This window comes from Anolis carolinensis, chromosome 1, assembly GCF_035594765.1.
Source record: "Anolis carolinensis isolate JA03-04 chromosome 1, rAnoCar3.1.pri, whole genome shotgun sequence".
Lineage (NCBI taxonomy): Eukaryota > Metazoa > Chordata > Lepidosauria > Squamata > Dactyloidae > Anolis > Anolis carolinensis.
The window spans coordinates 9659702-9680593 of NC_085841.1; the positions used below are offsets into that span (position 1 = coordinate 9659702).

Below are 20892 nucleotides of genomic sequence, written 5' to 3' on the forward strand. Positions count from 1 at the left end.
TCCAACTCCCGCAATTCCTAACAGCCTACCGGCTGTTAGGAATTGCGGGAGTTGGAGTCCAAAACACCTGGAGGGCCCAAGTTTGCTCATGCCCCCCTCTCTTCTCTGTGCTTTCTTCCCGTGGTCACTGTGCTTGGCTTTTCCCCCTGGCTGCTGCTTCTCCTCCTCCTCCTCCTGCTGCCACTCGGCGTGCGCCTCCTGCCTGGGATTGCAGCCCACTCCTCCTCCTCCTCTTCTCCCTGCGCGCCGGCCATTGGCTTGCCCTGCTGCTGCTGCTTCCTCCGCCGGCCTGCCTGCCTGGCTGCCTCCCCTTCCTCCTCCTCCTCTTCTTCTTCCCCGCCGCTCTTTCTTTCTCTCTCTCCCTCCCTCCCTCCTCCTTTCTCTCTCTTCTGGGGCTCCTGCCCTGCCTGTCCATCCCCCGCGGAGTGTCCGTCCACTGGCGTGGCGCGCTGCTCGCTCCTTTCCCCCGCGTTTGCTCCCTCCTCTCCCTCCCTCTCTGGGCTCCCGCCTTCTCCTCCTCCTCCTCCTCCTCCTCCTCGCCCTGCCCATGTTTTGTATGTCTGTGTCCATCCAGGCGCTTGACGTTCAAGTTCGTCGGGAACGTCACGTCCGCACTTGAACTTGCAGCTCAGGGGGGCTTTTGCCATTTTTTCCCCCTCTCCGTCTCTCTCTCTCTCTCTCCCCGGCACAAGGGAGGAAAAAAAGAAAGAAACAAGGAGGAAAAGAAAAGCCAAGCCATGCCTGCTCTTCTCCCACCTCTCCCACCTCTCCCACCACCACCACCATTCATCTTCCCCGCGCCATCTTTGTATTATTATTTCTAATTTATTTTTGGATGTCAAAGGCGCTCGGTGGAGAGCTCGGCCGCCTTCCCGATGTGAGGAGGAGGAGGAGGGCGAGCCGAGGAGGAAGAAGAGGAAGAAGCCGCCGCTGCTCCTCCTGCTTCTGCTGCTCCTTCTCCAACCACGCCGCTCCTTCTCCAACGCCGAGATGTCTCGCCGCAAGCAAGGCAAGCCGCAGCACTTAAGCAAGCGGGGATTCTCACGTAAGTCAAGGCGAGAGAAGGGCAAGCACTCCCTCATCCCTTCCTTCCTTCCCTCTTTTCCTTCTTCCCTGCCTGGCTTCCCACCTGGAATCCCACGCGCGCTCCAAGAAAAAACCCGCTCCATTCATTCATTCCCAAACCCGACTTCTCCCAAGTTTCCTCCAGCTCCAAACAACTCCCCAAAACTCCATATTATTTTGAGGATCCTCGGCTTACTTTTCGGAGCAGACCTTGCCTGGTTTCCTCCTTTCCTTCGCGCTCTGAAAAAGTTCAACCTCTTCTCTTTCCTCTGTTCAGTTCTCATTCCTTTCCCCCCCTTTGTCACCCCTTTTTCTTTGGATCTCTTTTTTCCTCTGCGCGCAAAAAGGAGTCGCGCTCTTGGAAGGAAAGAAAGCAAGAAAGCAACCAAGGCGCGGGGCTTGGAGGCGCGTTGAGACTAAGATGAGTGTGTGTTTGTGTATATAGTGTGCATCAGTCCTCCCCCCCCTTCTTTGTCACCCCATTGATTCGGCGCCTTTGGATTCCGGATCTCTCTCATTCTGTGCGCGCAAAAAGGAGTCGCGCTCTTGGATAGCAAGCAAGGCGCGGGGTTTGGAGGCGCGTTGAGACTTAAGAGGGGTGTGTGTATGTGTGCTTTGTGTGTGTATAGTGTGTACCCCGGCTTGAAGGGCGGCGGGGAAGGGTCTTGGGGAGAGAGGAGAGAGGCCAGAGAATGAATGGAAGGAAGGAAGGGCCCCCCCTTTCTTTCCTTTGCGCCCCAAACTTGGGCACAGAAAGAGAAACAAAACAAAACTTGGCTTTGGCATTGCGTCCAGCTCCAACCATCTCCCCCCAAATGACAACCAGTTTGCGCTTTGAGAGAGGGATTCCCCTTCTTCTTCTCTCCCCCCCTCTCTTTTTGGAAGGTTTTCAAGAGTGGAAGTGGATTTGGATTGGGGGAGAGAGAAAAATCTATCTCGTGCGCGGCGTTGTTTACAAGGGCGCCCGCGTGTGCGGCGGAGCGGCTGCCAGGAAAACAGAGAGCGGCGTCTCCATTGGGGAGGAAGGAGAAAGGGAAGGAGAAAGAAGGGAAGAAAGAAATAAAGGAAGGGGAGAAGAAGCAGAGACGCTGCTGGGAGGAAAGCTAGAGGTGGCTTTGCCCCCCAGATCTATCTTTCTCTCTGTCCAGGAGAAAAAAGCAAGAAACAATTGCACATGCATACACACACACCCCCTCAAGCCTGAAATATGGCTGCTTGCTTTTCTCTCTCTCTTTCTCTCTCTCTCGCCAACACAAAAGGGAGATGGAGGGTCGTAGGAAGGAAGGCGGGTGGGTGAGAGAGGTGGCTTGGGGGGAGAGAGGGAGAAAGAGAGAGAGAGGAAGGAATGAACCGTCCAAGGGTTTGCAAAAGGGTCTGAGCAAAGCAAAGGGGGAAATATTCGCGCGCGCCTCTCTTCTTTGGAGGGAAAAGGAAGCCCCTGCAAAGTTTCCTAAAAGCCCAGCTTTTGACATTTTTCTGTCCCCAACAGTTTCCACCCCTCCCCTTCTCTTCTTCCCCCCGATAACCCCAAACCTCTGTTGCAATGCAAAAGGAGAAGACGAAAAAAAAAAGTCATTGTTTGCATTCGGGTCAATTTGAAATCTCTCTCTTCACCAAAAAGCATTCCCAGTTTGGATGTAAAGTTAATACAAAACAAGCCCTCCTCAGCGTTATTATTTCATTCTATCTCCCCTTACTCTATTTTTTCCCCACTCTTTCCTTCGTTCTTCTCTTCGTGGCTGCTTTTTTCTTGCTTTGCTTTTTGGTAAGCACAAAAAAAGCCCGGCATGTTGTGTGTGTTGCAACATAAAACGGCCACACTTTTCTTCTGTAGGGCAGTGTTATCGCTTTCCAAACACGTTGCGAGATCCTTTCGCCCGCCTTTCCTTCCAACTGATAGCCTGGCTTGACTTATCTCAGGCAGACCTATTTTGGGGGGATTGCATTTTTTGGGGGGAGGGTGTCAGCTTTGTAGTTTCCACCTTGAGACCCAGAAATTAGATTTCTATTTCGAGTTAAAACCATACGAACTGTCTTCTCCATCCTCCTAAAATAATCTTAGAGATCTAACAGTTAAAACACAGGGTCGCTGTGAGTTTGCCGGGCTGTCTGGCAATGTTCCAGAAGCATTCTTTCCTGACGTTTCACCCACATCTGTGGCAGGCATCCTCAGAGGTAATGAGGTGTGTTGGAAACTAGGCAAACTAATGGAGTTTGTGTATCTGTGGAATAATGTTTAGGGTGGGAGAAAGAATCCTTGTCTGTTTGAGGCAGGTGTGAATGTTTCAATTGGCCACCTTGATTAGCATTGGATAGCCTTTCAGCTTCAAGGTCTGGTTGCTTACTCCCTGGGGGAATCCTTTGTTGGGAGGTGTTAGCTGGCCCTGAGGTATGACACAGATATATAAACGTGAAGTTTTTTTTTAAAAAAACAATAAGGTAGAGATACCTGGGGATGTGTTAGAGAATCCTTAGTGTTGCCACATATTTTGACAAATGCACCTTTCCTGTCTCTTGATTCTGAACTTTGGAGTTCAAGGGTGGGAAAAGGAAAGATTGTGTGTCTGTATGTGTGTGTTTTTTTCGTTGTGGGGGTGAGTTGGGTTAAAACAATTCAATTCCTGGTTCTTTAATATATATATACTGTATATTATATATATCTGCTGGTAGCCACTAGGAGGCAGAGTGAGATCAAAAAAAGCAAGTGCCCGTGAACTTGAATCTGATCAGTTTCACTCACATCTTTGAATGTTCTACATTTCCCCCCTTTGGAAGAGGAAGGAAGGAGGGGTCAGGGAGGTGTGTGTTTGTGCAACACACCCCTGTGTATAGAGCCCCGGGCCCTTCTCCCTGGCCCCTCGTCTTGTCATCACACCCTCCTGCTTTGGTCTTACTTCAGTATGATAATGTGTTGCTGGAAATACCCCCCAAACATCCATAATATTGGGTTTCTGTGAGTTTTCCGGGCTGTCTGGCCATGTTCCAGAAGCATTCTTTCCTGACCTTTCTCCCACATCTATGGCAGGCATCCTTTGAGGTTGTGAGGTCTGTTGAAGACTAGGCAAGTGAGGTTTATACATCTGTGGAAGGTCCAGAGTGGGAGAAAGAACCCTTGTCTTTTGGAGGCAAGTGTGAATGATCCACAATATAATCCACAGTCTTTATGTCGTATTAGCCCTTTCTGGACGTGTGTTTTCCACATGGAATATTTATTTCGGTTGAAACTTTCCTTCTTGTGATCTCTCTCGACTCTCTTGTTGGCTGGAAAGAAACAACTTAAAAAAAAGATGTTCGGGAGCATTAACAGCATCCTTCGTATTTCTGCTTTAAGACATTTTCTAAAAAATGCCAAGCTAATATATGTGAAGGCAAAGCAAGTCATGTGGGATAGAAATCTTCATCCAGTGCTAATATTGGCTCATAATATACCTATATCTGACTTATCTTTTTGAGGCATGCATCTTAAAGCACTGCAAAGGTGCCACAACTCGAATAGTTTTCTGATGATCTCTTTTCTTTTTAATTCTTTGACTAGAAAAATATCTTGGTTTTGTTTGGGTAGGTTGATAGGAATCTGCTCTGTCTTCCAGGGGACTCACAGGTCAACGCTCATTTTGAAAATCCTACTATTATTATTCTTTATTGTTATTATTAAAAAAAAGAAAATAGATGGGAAAAAATTCATTCAAAGAGGGCCAGAAGATTCCTTGACTTGGTTTGCACGTGTTTGGAGATGTTGGAGATGTGGTTTCCCTGCCTAAGCTGTTCCACCCAACAACCCCCTCCCCATTGTATTCTCATCTTCTTCCCAGGTTCACTTCCACATTTCCTTTCACCTCAGAGCTTTTGCCCTGTTCCTTCCCGTTCTTTCTTCCCCCTCTGCTTTTGAATCCATCCTCTCCTGCCCCTCGGCATAGCTTCCACTCCTTTCTTTTATTTCAGCCTTGGTTAGAATTGGAGGCAAACTTGAAACTGGGCTGTAGAAGATCTCATCATCCACTCCCTGCCATTTAGTACATTTATTAAAAAGACATTTCGGGTCTCTGTTTTGATTTACCTCCTCTCTTTAGCAGATGAGCCTAAAGAGATTCCTTGCAAATCCAGGTTCTTAATAAATATGCAAGATGCATTTACTTACCTGGAAAGTGCCACCCTCTTGGTTCTCCCACCTCATTCTTCCCTCCTTTAGATACAAATCTGTGGCAATATTCAGGTTTTATTTTTGAACGTAAGCTCCTTCTATCCTAACTCATTTAAGCTTTCTATCTTTTAATTGACCCTAGAAAGATTAGGTTGAAATACCTATGTTTCTTAAGAAGTGGATTGATTTGAGCAGAATGATCAAAGTATATACCTATTAGACACAAAATGTTCTACTGTATGTAGACAAGGAGCAGCAGCAGCAACAACAACAATAATAAAAAAATATTGTATTGTGCACTTAGGTTTAAATAATAGTGATAGTATTTTGCTCATGCTGTCTATTCCTTCAGGAGCAGCAGCAGCAACAACAATAATTAAAAAGTATTGTATTGTGTACTTAGGTTTACATAATAGTGATAGTATTTTGCTCATGCTATCTCTTCCTTAAGAAACGGGCACGCCAGTCCTCTTTCATACGCTGCCTTTTCATTCTTCTTAATTAGCAATAATTTATGTTAAGAGCACTGAAAAAAATGTGGAGGGCACGTTTTTTTAAAAAATATCTGTACATTTGAATACCTTGTTATATTCAAGAACTTTGCCTCATATAAAATTAATTGGTTGAAATGCGGAGGTATAATCATCAACAGTGCTTTGGAGTTGCCACTTGATTTGCTAGTTTTGGATGAGAATCCAACAACTCAGTTGCACAGGACTTCACGAAATCTCTCTCTCACACACTCTCTCTCTGTTCTGCTGACCATTGTTTAACATGACTTTTAACGGCATGGGAAAAGGTTCTGCCTTTGCTTTGCTACACCATATTACCGATTTCAAAAACATTATCAGGCCCAAAATATTTCAGTTTGCCTAATTCCAAGGCAGGAGGTTGTGTTTATGGAGAAAAATAATTGTTCTGATATTTTTAAGCTCCTAAGTTCGTGTTTTTTGAACAAAGTTTAATTTTTTTGTGGGGGTTGAACCTGCTGGCACAAGTGAGAGTCTTTGCCCCTTTTTTCAAAGTACATTGTGACAGTCATTCCCCCAGAAAAGGAGGAAAATGTACATGTTATAGCTGCATCCTTAATCTTTCCTCTTTCGGGTTATTAACCACTAATATACATGTTCGTGTCAATGCGTAATCTTTGGTTAAGGGATCTTAAAGAATCCTGCCCCCCTGCAGAAAATAACCTTCCTGTTTCAGTAACACACCTTACCTTAATTTGGGAGTAATCATGGAATGCAAGAAATTAGAGAATACATAGAATTATAAAACTGTTCTGTTTAGAATCAGGCTGCCGAACCGATCTCTTAAAATACTGTATTATTATTCTGCACATTTGGCAATTGCTCCAATCCCTCACCCTTTAAATATTATGCCTAGATTGGACCCAAATAATGTTAATGTGATATGCCTATATATATATATATATATATATATATATATATATATATATATATATATATGCTTTATCAAAATCTGTTCCAATATGGCACAGACAAATTAAAATCTATTTTTTGATTCTCAGTGGCTTTAAGTTCATTAAATGTGAAATTGGTCACATGCTAAAGAAGGTCATGCTGATTAACTGTTGGGGTGTTTCGTCCTGCTATACATTTATGAAGGAGCTGCTCTTGATATTTTGCAAAGATGCTATTTTCGTGTTCGTGTGTAATAATTGGCACTAGGTGGGAGCTATTAGGGAAATTACACCTGAGGATGATGTTTTTCCCTCCTTCTTTCCTTCTGTCTCTGGAAGGGTGAGATCCTGAATGCTAGGTGGCTTTTTTTGCCAAGATAAGTCAACAGAAACATATCTCTCCCCCACCTCAAAAAACCTGTGCCTTGTTAAACTATCCACTGGCAACAGTATGTGCAGAAACAGACTCTTAATGGAGTTTTCTGGACCTCGTACAGGAAATTAATCATCTCTGACAACATTAGGAAAGGTACTTGAAATTTAAAGAAAGGGCTTACCATTCTAGTTATGAAAGGTAGAAGGTAGTTGTCTTTATATTGGCTTTTCCCTTATGGAGGCCACCAATCATCTATTCTGAATGAATCAAGAATTCGTTTCTTAGGGAAGCGGAGAGGAAAAAGGCGACCCACCTAAGGCTAATTGGCTCATTTTCTAAGAGCTTTGGACCCTTTTTAATTTTCTCAAAAATTGTAACCAGGGATTGGCATTAAACGGGAGGTGTATATCTTTATTTTCTGGCTGAAAAAAAATCTGTGGTGAAAACAAATAGCACACATTTTGTTTGCTTTTGGAGAACTGTTGTGGGAAATTCTTGTGCATGCCCCAGTATGCGTATGGCACAGAAACATACCTGTTTTTTAAAAATTAAGGGGCACATCAAGTGCTATGTACTAGCTGTCAGAAGAAGCCCTTTTCCTAATCTTACGATATTACTACTTATGTTTTTGTATGCACGCACATGCTTGCTTATGCATACCTGCACACGAAAGCAGCGAATCCATTCCAAATATGTGATACTTGCAAGGATAAAATAAACATGCCTGCAGATCTGGCAAAGGGCCGTGTGTATAGTGACAAAACCAAAGCACAGCTTTTCTAGCCTCCTTTTCTGACAGCATTAAAAAAACAATATAATCCTCTCTTGTGTTTTTATTCCATTCACTTTTTTATAAAAGCAGATTTGCCTAGGCCCTCTGAAGAAACAGTGTGTGTGTGAGACAGAGAAAGAGAGGAGAATGTGAGGTTCACATCTTCTGAGTTACTCATATTATTATAGCTGGTTTTCTTTTTAAAGATAGGAAGCAATGCATGCCATGGCTGATAAGTTCGTTTTCCTGTCGAAATGACAACACACTACAAAAAAGGGAAGCTCTCTTGCTGTCTTGAGGGGGGATTGCATTGGCTTAATCTTGTTTGCCTTTAAAATAATACCAATATTTTTTAAAAAGGAAGAGAAATTTAAATTAGAACTGCAGTTAATGCCTTTTATTGTACGGGAAAGGTCTGAATGGTATTAACTAAGGGAATGTTTCTTGTTCTTTCAAAACCCAGTAGAACCTAATTTATTTTCCAACTCTGTGTTGGCCCAGAGGTGAGGCCCTCATAATTTGTCAACAAGCTTAATTTTTGGAAAGGTTTGTCGTCATCCTCCCGCCGTGTAAGAATTAGGACACATCATTCTGGTACCCCCTTTCTGCAGTTATTACGTTGTCTGTTCTCTCAGATTTCTGACTGTTGCCTTCTTCATTCTCCTTTCCCCCGTTGCAGCCGAACCTATCGAAGCCATTCTTACGGATGAGGAACCAGACCACGGTACATTGGGAGCTCCAGAAGGGGACCACGACCTCCTTACCTGTGGCCAGTGTCAGATGAACTTCCCGTTGGGGGACATCCTTATTTTTATTGAGCACAAACGGAAGCAATGCAATGGCATTCTTTGCCTAGAGAAGGTTGTGGATAAGCCCCCATCACCCTCGCCGAGCGAGCTGCGGAAACCATCCAATCCTGTGGAGGTTGGCATCCAGGTCACGCCTGAAGATGACGATTGTTTGTCAACGTCATCTAGAGGAATTTGCCCTAAACAGGAACATATAGCAGGTAAATCAAAGTGATTGGGGTGGGGTGGGGGACAGTTTTGGGTGGAGTGGAGAAGAAGCTGTGTAACGAGTAGGGACTGCCCATTGGGAAGCTTGTGTTTCTGACAGAAGGCCCATTTTCCTGAAATTTCAGTCTGCCAGGTTGAGTTTGAAGTGTTTTCTGTTTATATTTAAACACATACACACAGACACAATCATATATATAATTTTGTCTTGATGATCAGTAGAATCACAAGACTTGTGGACCTGTGTCATACCCCGAGTAAGAGCCTGTTCTCTTTTCATGTTTGCCACATTCCATGCATTTCCTTTTGATTTTTCCCTGGCCCAGGGGCAGTCAGCTGAAGCAGGAAGGTTGTAGAGGAGGACTAGGCTTCTCTCCCTGCTGCCAGTTCCCTCTCTTGTATAGAGATGTTCTTATGTGTTTCCTTCCTATTTACATGTGGGTAAAAATAGCAAGGCATCAGGTTTTTTTGTGTTTTCATGTGGCCACACTGGTGTTACACTAGAGTTTTCCTGCAAGTAGATCTGGCAGATATTATAATCAGATGCATATCTCTACACATTCAAGATACATGTGCTGGAGCGCAGTTTATTGGCACATGTTTTGGCAGATCTGTGGGTCTTGTTGTGCATTATGCTTTTGTTGGGGAATCTGAACCGTTAGGCTCAAAAATAACCCTCAGTTGGGGTGATTCTACCATAAATATAGCAGATTATAGAACTAAACTTCATAACCAGCAGAAACTTATGTGTGGTGAAACTGGGATAAGCTTCTATTCTTAGGATGGCACAGGATTGTAGAGTCAGAACTTTAGATTCAAAAATATTCATTGAAGTAAAATAAATACATTCTAGATAGAAAAGTTCTTGGAGCTAGCTAGCTTGCTAAGTCTCATGTTCTAAGAAAGGTAAAAAGGGGAAAATGTTAAAAATATCCATGCAGCTCCATTTTGCCTAGAGAGAGGAAGAAAAGGCAGAAGACTGGAAATGATGAGGACCACATGGTCAACCCAGGGCAGTAAAACGGAAGAGGAAGTTCTGACAGAAATCCCATTGCTGTATCATCAAAGGGGGGTGGAGACAGTGGCTAGCAGGAGGAGGAAAGACAAAGCCCGTTCTGAGAAAGCATGCATAGGAATTTGGGGGGGAGGAACCCCTCAGCCTTATCCTATCTCTAGCTACTCATTGAGATCTGGAAGACTGATGACACAAGAGACTTCTGCAGTCCAGGGATAAAACCCAATAGTTTTTAACCGTATGAACCACGTGTACGGGTCCTGTACAAACCCGACTTCTTTGCAAAGCTTAAAACATACTGTGGGATCAGCTCTGCCTCTTGCTTCTGCCTCAGTCTTTCTTGTGATTCCTTGGACCCTGAAGTCCACTGTTTCCCTTGTGCCCGCTTTCTTGAGTCCAACAGATCCTTGAGAAATTAAAGCTCTGGTTTTCTGGTTGGCACCCATTCCCAAGCCTGTGCTTCATTAGTACCAGTTTGTCAAAGCAAGGATGGGGAAAACTACCCCCTGAAACCTTTATATGCAGGTAAAACTTCTGCTTGATTACATGGGTCTAAGTCAGCGTTTCTCAATCTGAGGGTCAGGGCCCCTGGGGGTGTCACAAAGGGGGGGGGGCGTCAGAGGTGTCACCAAAGACCATCAGAAAACACACATTTCTGATAGTCTTAGGAACCCCTTTGCTAGAGAAGGCTGAAGATCTCTTCGCCTGTGCTTCTCTTTGGGTGTACTAGGTATTTGTGCCAAATTTGGTCCAGTGAATGAAAATACATCCTGCATATCAGATATTTACAATACAAGTATCAAAATTATGAAGTAGCAACGGAAATAATTTTGTGGTTGGGGGTCACCACAACACAAGAAACTGTATTCAGGGGTCGCGGCATTAGGAAGGTTGGGAACCACTGGTCTAAGTGCACAATTCCTTGTGGGGGACCAAAGACCCCAGAATGCAGCATGCCAGCTGAAGACTTTAAACTGCACTTTTGCTTATGCTTTGTAGAACTGATTGCATAGTCTTTTGTAATTTTAATTTCTTGCAGACACAGACTGGGGGGAGGAAGAGGAGGGGAAGAAAGGGTTAACACCCCCTCATCTCTCTCTCTCTTTCTGTCTGTCTCTCCCTCTGTCTTTCTCTCTCTTCTGCCACCATCCATTTTGGTTGTCACTGTGTGGGTTGTAATTAAAGGCAGCCCCCTCAGCTAAGTGACACGGCTGACCTTGACTTTAAGATGCCATTTCGACTGCCCAGGCCAGGAGAGAGAGGGCACTGTCTGAAGCACATAGGGCTGGCTTATTCGAAAAGTTTAAGGGCACGTTGGAAATTTCAAAAGGTTGGCTTGACAGAGGAGGAGGCTGCTCTCCTGCAATTCTTGCCTCCTCAGCCAAATGATAAATGTTCGCCCTGTGCTGTCTCTTGTCTCTGATGTGGTTTTGACAGATGTATCTTGATTTTCTTCTGTGGCTTTACATCCCCCACATGTCACCCATACAAATGTCCGAGGCGGATTGGCTTTTCGGGCACGGTGGCGCAGACTCCTCTCTCTCGCTCTCTCAATTGTTAATTAAGAGAAAATGAAGTAAAAATAAAAATAATAATGGATGCTATTCCCTGCCTTTGTTGTTGTTATTATTATTAGGATCATTATTATTTTAATGACTGGCAAGGCGCATCTGCGCAGAGCATTATATGTGCTGCGGTTTTGCTATAATTTTTTTTAATAATCTCAAAACACCAAATTGAAGTGAAGAGATGTTTGAAGTTAAGACAGACGCAAAGCGGTCTGTTAATTCCGCCGGGCTAATAAGGCCTCTTATTGTCGTTGCGATCCAGATGGCAAACAAGACTGCTTTCTTTTAGCTTTCAATACTGCTTTTAAAAATATGCAGCCTCTAAAATTGACATAGATCTGATAAAGCGTTAGGGAAAGCCAGAAAGAGTTAGTATAAACTATCACTTGCACTATTGTTTTAATCGCCTAAGGGATGCTGTGGTATTAGTAGTCGCTCTCTGTGTGTAAGTCACATGTATTCCTTTCCCCCTCCCAAGATACATACGTAAACGGTATAAGGCAGTAATTCATGGGCCAGTTAAATTGGAACCACTCAATTAATGTTAGTTGGTTTGCATCAGAATAAGTGGTCTATGGCTTGTTTTGCATGCTATGAAGAAATGATGTACTCTCCATTCTGTCTACCTTCTCCCCGCTTAAAATGCAGTAATTTGAATCAGTTTTCCATATGTATGTGTGTGTATATATATGTGTGTGTGTGTGTGTGTGTGTATGACACATATGCCTATATTTCTATATACAGTGGCTGCAAAATAAAGTAGCTTCAAAATGTACTAGCCTCCTTGAAATAGGTTTTGAAATCTTATAGTTTTGATCAGTTTGGAATTCTGGCTTTGTTTGCGCAAGAGTATTTTGCAGGTTGGATTGCAGTCTTGGAAGGCATTATGTGTGTTTTTGTGTATATTGATGTAATGCAAAAAATGAAGCAAATCCTTAAAAAGATGGGTGAGCTCAGGACTTGTGAACAGCCAAAACTGCATTTTGCAATTAACTTGGAATTTTGAATCTGGACGGTGTTTTGTTTTGATGTTCTATGGCATCTGTAAGTGAACCGCTTCATATTGGTCTCTGTCTTCGTCATACGAAAGCAGCATTTTCGTGGACTGTCTTATAATTTGATTGGCCTTTCTGAACAAAGGAAGTCCCAGAAATAAGCCAAGACCTATCCTTTACTGGGCCAAGCAGATGCAAATTTTCAAGAGAAGGAAACGTTCTTCTTTAAACATAGGTGTTCAAATAAGTTGTATGTACGTGTGTACGCATTTATGTTTGCACAGACATGTCAATGCAATTTTAAGATAAGTATTCATTCAGAAATCCATTTTTAATTATATACCTGGAGAATGATTCTGAGTAATTTGAAGACTCATATCCACCATCTTGAAAATTAAGTGGACTTGTGCCACTAACTCCACATGACCGCCATCCTGCCAAGTTATTAGTCAATTTTAACTATTTTGAGCCAAAATATGTATCTGTGCAGCCTGTCACAAAAATTAAAGAGTTGGCACTCTCCACCTGCACATTTTCTTCTTTCATTTCCCATATTTTTCTTTCTTTAGGTATAGAGTAAAACTCAGCTTCCTTGATCTGAACTTCAGCAATCTGTATCTGTATTCTGCATCCCGTATTGTATGTATTTGCTGAGTGTCCCCTTCATAACCCCTTGTCAGAGTTGCTCTGCATAAGCAGAGCTCCCATTTATTCAAACTTCTGATTATCTTAGGCTTTGCTTTATCCTCACGGCCACTCTGATAAATAAGGGGAGTGCTTTTGTGCTTATTAAAAAAAACTCAGGCAAACAGCGCAGATACGGATTCGGCAGGCAACACGGAGGGGGATGGTGTGGATGGCAGAAGCAAGACTGACGCGTGGTTATCTGTCGCATGTAGGTTAAGCCATTGCTTTAAGATCTGTGGCACTGTCCACTAGGTCCACGTTTTGACTGGGAGCGAGATACAGTTCTGTAGTTGTTGCTTTTCTGATCTTTGTCTTCCTGCAGCCTTCTTTACTCACCAAATATGGAGTAGCCCTTCTGTGATGTCAAGCGTTATTTACATATTGGAAGTCTCTGTTTAAAAGACAATATGCAGTGACTGTCATGCAGGAATGAAGAAGCGCGTGAGCGGAGGGGAGTGCAACATCCAAGAAAAGTCCTGCTTCTCTGGTTGGGGGTATTACTGTATTTCTTCGATTCTAAGACACCATCGACTGTAAGGCGCACACTAATTTCAGCACCATTCCCCTCCTCCAAAATATTCGATTCTTTAAAAAATAGTCAATTCACAGCTCTGTTTCCATGTTCTTGTGCATGCACAATAACTTTTCATTTCCATGCATCTTCGTCGTGCAATCATTTCAACTACATTTTGATAATCAGTAAGGGATCAGTAGGAACAAAAACCAGTAACTCAACTTTTTATGTAGATGGTTTCAAAGATACAACCAAAAATTCAGAAAATGCACCTGCCATTCTGTGACGCATCCCATTTTCAGAGATGTTTATATGGGTTAAAAAGTGCAGCTTTGAATCGAAGAAATACAGTAGATAGATTATCTGATCCAAACTCTTATTATAAGAAGGGAGGGAGAGATACAGCTTTTGTTCAGTGCATCGTTACTCCCTGGACAAACTCTTCCCAAGGTCTGATGGGGTGTATTTTGTGGTGTCGGTTGTTGACATATCACTTTCCACAAAGCCAAATGTCTTTTGCTCTTTCTGTCTGTCCTCTCACAGAAGGCTTTGAAAGGGACTGACACCCCCATTTTAAAGATATTTGACTGAGGCTGGAGGGACAGACAGGTGTGTGTCCAGCTAGTATCACAGAAGTGAGTTCCAGAGCTCAGAGACCTGAAAATTTCGGATTTGATACAAGTTCCCCTGGTCCTAAATTAAACCCAAATGAACTTAAAATGCAAGGCCAAAGCAGGCATAAACCATCCTTTGTATTTGTATAGTGCTTTTGAATATTCTGATTGCAAAATGCTTTCAGCCATCTTTTGTAAAAAGAGCTTGCGGAGCTAATTTCCAAGACCTCAGGATAAGCAGAGTTCTGCAAGTACGACTAAGGTTTGCTCGAAAGCCAGAGGGATCTTGGTGCTCTGAGTGCCAAATCCTCTCTCTCACTTTGCTAATTTGGAATCATTGCCATTTCCTTAATCTTCCCTACACTCATAAATAACTATGCATTGAAATATTGGGAGTAAAATTAATCATTTTCATAATTTTCAAACCAGATTTTTTTAAAAAAATAATGTATTGATGCATGTTTGTATGTCTTTAGATTTTCCCTCCATGAAAAAAAGAACTGAATTGAGATATCACAAAGAAAAGTACATTGGGTCAGTAATTTCTACATACTCTCTTTATGCTTCAGAGCAGTTGATCACTGCTGACTTCTTTGGATCCCATCACAGGAGAAAGATGGGGGTATACTGTAAATTCAGTTAATAAATAAATATAAATAAATAAGATTTGCTATGGGAAAAGGACTGTACAGTTTCAGCAGACAGGTGAACACATGGTAAAGGCCATATAAACATGGCACTCAGTGCATGGTTTAATGTTGTGGTAAGCAAGCAACTTAGGTGATATTGGTGAGCCTTGTCTCAGGATGCAATGTATTGGTTAAAAACAGCTGCCATTAGGACTTGAAAGGAACCTGTATGTTGGTTTTGGCAAAATAGAAATATATTTCAATTTAATTGACAAGTCTGACAATCTAAATATTTCTTTTAGTAGGTTTACAGTGGGGTTGCTATTATTTATATAGGACCAACAGTGTAAAAAGGGATAGATGTCTTAAATTTTAACGACTAGTTGACTGAAAAAAGTAAAGCAGTGTTAATGGAACTGTAAAGGACAAATGGGAACAAATGGAATCACACATGCTTTGGCTTCCCTTTGGATAGAGACTTGGACGAGAATTTCAGGATCCTAATTTTTGTTGGCAAAAGCTTTATTGGAGAGGCTGCTGCTGCTTATTTCTTATCTCGCACATTGTGCGAAAGTAAGCTGTGTATGAAATCCATTGGTAATGGTGGTGGGCGGCTCCGTGGAAATCCATTCCATTGGATTAGAAGGAAAGGGAATCCACTGGGAAGGAAATCCGTTACACACATAGATCCACTATAATTAGACTGCTGTTTGGTGGGTCCAGCACCTGTTTTTTTTTTTAATCTGAACTTTTATAAAGCCGTCCAGAGTGCTCAACACTGTCCTGTGATTGATAGCTTCTTTAAAGTTCTGACTGAAACCTTGAGTGGATTCACCTCCACATCAATATAGGAGCCTTTAAAAAGTGCATCCACCATCTTTCTCTCAAGCAGTCCCTTCGTGGATTGTGGTGAGTTTTCCGGGCTGTATGGTCATGTTCCGGAAGTATTCCCTCCTGATGTTTCGCCCACATCTAGGCTTCTTTGGCTACCAGTACTCACACCTGCCTCAAGCAGACAAGAGTTCTTTCCCCCAACCTGGACTTTCCACAGATATATAAACCCCACTTTACTAGTTTCCAACAGACCTCACACCTCTAAGGATGCCTTCCATAGATGTGGGTGACACGTCAGGAGATAATGCTTTTGGAACATGGTCATACAGTCTGGAAAACTCACAACAACCCAGTGATTCTGGTCATGAAAGCCTTCGACAACACATAATCCCTTTGTGTGCCCACCCCAAGGTCTTCAGATATGGGGGCACACAGGATTACAGTGGACCAGGGAACATGGGGAGTTCTATTTCATGCGGGGAAGTTGCACATATAATGTTTGATTTTGCCCTTTTGTCTCTTAAGCCCTGCTAACATTTTATTGAGTGCCTTTGTGGTTAGGTTGATAAGCCTTTGCCCTGATGAAATGTGTTGGACTGGGTTGCAGGAGAGCACTAGCCCTCCTCTCTTTTCTGATTCCTTTCCTATTTGCTTCATGATCAAAGTTGATCACGGTGTCTGTACACACTGGCATCTGCACCCATTTCTTTGAAATAAACAGAACAACTTGCATTTTAGTTGAGAAAAAGCCCACAACAGAGATGGTCTTGGCGGAGGCTTGTGTGATTGTAAGCTGCATGAAAAAGTAAGTCAGAGGATCCTCAGTTATGCAGTGAGGCTGACAGTCAAAAGCAAGTGTATTGTGTGGAATTAATGGTTACAAAATGTGGCGGTGGTCTCATTGGCTTTCATCAGAGAATTGACAGATTGGTAGAAGAGCAGTTGAGTAGTTTCTCAATGTCCAGGAATAGTGATGGCTGTATGCAACTGCATGCCACTGAACATCACTGACAGGCGGATTTGGTAGCTTTCATGTTGGTGTCTCTTTCATACTACACAATTGTTGCATTGTGATTCCACTTTAACTGCCATGGTTAAATCCCAAGGACTCAGGATTTGAACATTGGGAATGGCCGAGAGATCTTTGGCTGAGAATGCTAAACATCCTCTAAAATGTGAGATCATCATCATCATCATCATTTAATTACTTATTAATTGCCCTCCATCCAAGATGCTCTAGGCGATTTACAAGATAAAATTGTAAAGGATAAAAATACATACATATAAATATCGATAAAATCTAGGGTTCCCTCGGATAAGCCTCCGATGGTGCAGTGTGTTAAAGCTCTGAGCTGCTGAACTTGCAGGCTGAAAGGTCTCAGGTTCAAATCCGGGGAGTGGAGTGAGCGCCCGCTGTTAGCTCCAGCTTCTGCCAACCTAGCAGTTCGAAAACATGCAAATGTGAGCAGATCAATAGGTACAGCTCTGGTGGGAAGGTAACGGCGCTCCATGCAGTCAGTGCTGGCCACATGACCTTGGAGGTGTCTATGGCCAATGCTGGCTCTGCGGCTTAGAAATGGAGATGAGCACCAACCCCCAGAGTTGGACACGACTGCACTTAACGTCAGGGGAAACCTTTACCTTTACCTTAGGACGTAGAATCTGAGTTGGCAAAATAGTATCATAGCACTGTGATTGTGCAGTGTGAAAAGCAGTGTGCAGTGTGAAAGTGTGAAAATGTTAACCATTCACAAAATTTTTGGAAGTGCTCTGAAATGCATGTGTATAATAATATTCTGGGGTTTCCACGACACAATCTCAAGATTTAAGCATAAGGGTGATGGTGTTTCATAGTTACCTACCTTGTTTTTCGTTCTTTCTTCCTTGTCCTTTGAAATTTCACTTGCAACCAAGACAGATTTTTGACACACCGCTGGAATAACTGGAGTGACAATCATGGATCACTCATTGTTTTTGCTTCTGGGGATGAAAGGGAAATTAGCATTCTGTCTCACAGTCTAAACTAAGAGTTGTGGAAAGGGGTGTGTGTGACCAAGAAAAATGTGTGTGTGTTTAAAAAGCTTGCTCTTCAGTGGAAGAATTGTGTGGAGGAGAAAAGAAGAGCTGATGATGAAATTCAGAAGGATGTGCAGGAGACTGTGCATTTGTGTGTATGTGTTGGGGGAAACAAAATATTTTAAATAGCTGCGGATCATCTGAAGGGGAAAAACACTCTGTAATAATGTTAGAATGAGTCCACTTTAGAAGTCTGCAGTAAGGCGTTTATTGTCCTGTTTCATACTAAATATGGATACTCATTGAGCCATTTTCTAGTCAATAAGCTTGTGTATTACAATAAAAGGCTATCTTGCTAGGATAAATAATGCTTAGGGTTCACTGCTCTGAAATAGAAGGAACTGGCTGGTGAGTCACTCGTGTACCGTTAGATGATATGTCTTTAACTCTATGGTTTATCTCTCTCTTGCTGTAGGTAGAGGAAAGTTAGGGCTGTCATTAGATGGGAATGTTTGAGAGACTAGGTTGCAGAAATAATAAATCCTCTCTCTCTATTTCTCTGCCCCTCCCTCTCTGAAAGATCTGCGTTCATTAACATCTAAGCATATGGACTAACATGTCCATAGGCTCTGGAGCGACACAGAATTTCGAGCTGCTTTCGTGCTGCTGCAGTGGTGAAAATTAATCTGAAAAGAAATTAATAGCATCTGTTTGTGTGTGTGTGTTTGTCCTGTAAGGCATCTTTTTAATCCATGCTTCCCAGTCCCTGATGATATGGAGGAAGGGGAGTGGCAAGCAGTTTTGGCTTTGGATACCCTGGAAAATAGGATAATCCAGTCAATACCAAAACTGATATCGTGCCCTGCTGTGTTGTTATTTGTGTTTCCATATTAGGCTGATGCAAAGCGAAATAGAGATGTGGTAGGTAGGCAGATGCATGGAGAAACACATGGGTAAGGAGGTAGATAAACACTTAAGAATGGATGTTGTGAACACACGTATGGTGCACAGTAAAATATGTATGTAGTTTTGCATTCGGTTATGCTCTAGTTGTACCACAGTTTAGACTGTGACAGATGTGTGTGTGTGTGCTTGTGTGTTTGTACAAGCTGAAAATACGCAGGCATCTTATACAAGCGGTAGAAGGGATCTCTTTAAGTCACCAACTATATTTCCTGCAACATAGTTTGCTATACAAATTGTATGTATCATAATCTGTTGGGAAATTAACCCAGTGTGATGTGAGCTTTCTGCAGTTGAAACTGATAGGAAATACAGATTCCCCGCCTCTTTTCTTTCCCTGCCTGCATAATAAATGGACTGGGTGAAAGCTAGCCCAATTGCTTTTTAAATTCCATAGTTTAAAGCCATAGATTTTTTTATTTAGGATACTGCAGTGGTGAGGGACTGGAACAAAAACCATAGTCTGAATGTGAAAGGAGAAAGCAGTCCTGACGACCCCTAAACATGAACTGAGCTTATGTCATTCAAAGAAGCACCGGCTTCATTGCAGCATGAGTAAGACTCTCAGAAAAGGGAAAATTTGGGAGGGATTTCCCCAGAGGTTTCTCTTTAAGAGGAATACTTCCTGGATCGACCATGTGAGCTGTATTTGTAAATAAGATACAGGAAAGGTTGCGAACTGGCAGGCAGGCAGGCTTTTTTTTGCACAGTGTCAGAATGCCGCTTTCCAAGACAAATTGTAAATAGAACCGTCACAACGCTTGCCCGAGTGAACTACAGAAGTGCCTTTCTTTCTGCTACTGGACTGTTGTCAGAAGACTTTGGAAGGCTTAATTAAACCGAGAGGCCTGCTTGGATGTGAAACGCGCTTGCGGTGACTTAACAAAGAGAAACAGTGCTGTGTTGCAGGCGATCCCAAAGTTTTTTTTTTTGGTGCTTTTATTTCATAATAGTATAATCATACAAAACCGGCTTTCGTTCAGGTGGGATACGAATAGGACAGGCTGACATTCTCCTGGCGTTGCACAGGAGGTGTTTGTGGGTGGCTTTGGTGAGACGCGTACGTGGTGCAATTTGGCGTGTGCGCACGTCTTCACATTTCACGTCTCAAGTTGTCATTTTGGAGGAAGGCCCATCATGTCCATGTCTGAAATGCCCATCGTTTGTATTTGTGGGAGGGACCGAGGCGAGTTTTCCCTGCTCCCCCATTTCAGATGATTGATATGAAAAGAAGCTGTTATTTGAAACACAAATGACCACTCCACCCCTGCAGAATGAAAACAAGAGCATGCAGGGAGGTTTCCTTCCGACTGGGATGAATGCTCCAAAAGCAGCTACTGCACGAGCTGTGGCCCTTTGGATTGACACAATTTCTTGTCTTTCGCTAGCTATATCATTTAGTTATAGGGGATTATAATTGCCTTCTTTATGCCTTCTCCTTCTTTCTTATTGTGAGCGTGTGGCATTTTACTGAGGCACACTCCATGAGTTGAAAAGGACTTGGAAGCAAGTGTGTGTGAGAGAGTGTTGTGTATTCATGTGCATGTGTGTGTGTATGTGTGTGTATGCATTTGGTTGACTGAATAGCAAGAATGAGCAGGGACATATTGCAAGCTGGAAAATAATTTAATAAATGCCTGGTCTTGTGTGGCTGGACTTGCGCAGACAATAAAAAAGATTGATTTATTGGGGCTCAGCAGGGACATTGGACCAGGGGAAGTTGAGTGTGTTGTATGCCTGTGTTTTGAAAGGGGAGGGGAGGAACCGGGTGCCAAGGGAGGAAATTATTTTGGATCAGAATGGAGAGGAAGGAAATCATTATTTTGTGGAAGTTCACCTCGAAATTGTTAGAACAGACTGAAAGTATTTCAGTTGTGTAAAATGCCAAGAAACCACACTCGTTGTGTGCTATCTTTCAAACAAAAGCGAGACGTGATAATTTCAGACAGCGTATGTATGCGTTTGTCACTTAGAATATGTGGAGCCCTTTGGACAGAACGTACTCATAGAGCTCATTTCGTTTTATACAGCATTGTGTACAGAAAAAAGAAATGTGTGTACTCAAAATGGATCAGGGTAAAAATAAAATAACTTGTAATAATTTGCCATTTGTAATTTGTAATTATAAAATTGTGACATTTTCTGACAGCATTGCTTTGCGAAAAACTGTTAGCTGGGCATTTCTGCTTTGATGCAGGAACGTCGAGATTATGTTACACTTTATGCAATACAGTGAAATAAGTCTAGGTCTGCTATTGTGTATGCAG

At 42.7% G+C, this 20892-nt stretch overlaps 1 protein-coding gene across 5 annotated transcripts in view; it reads left to right on the forward strand.

Annotated features, from left to right (window-relative positions):
• Positions 1-99: 99 nt before the first annotated feature.
• bcl11a (BCL11 transcription factor A) overlaps positions 100-20892 on the forward strand; it is a 229128-nt gene continuing 208335 nt past the window's right edge. For 4 of the 5 annotated variants that reach the window (XM_062970222.1, XM_008102734.3, XM_062970227.1 and 1 more), the window contains exons 1-2: positions 100-1045; positions 8457-8786. In XM_062970222.1, coding sequence (XP_062826292.1) covers positions 991-1045; positions 8457-8786 — 385 coding nt within the window. In that variant the 5' untranslated portion in view covers positions 100-990. The remainder of the gene's footprint in view (positions 1046-8456; positions 8787-20892) is intronic. The other variant, XM_062970228.1, reaches the window with a different exon arrangement.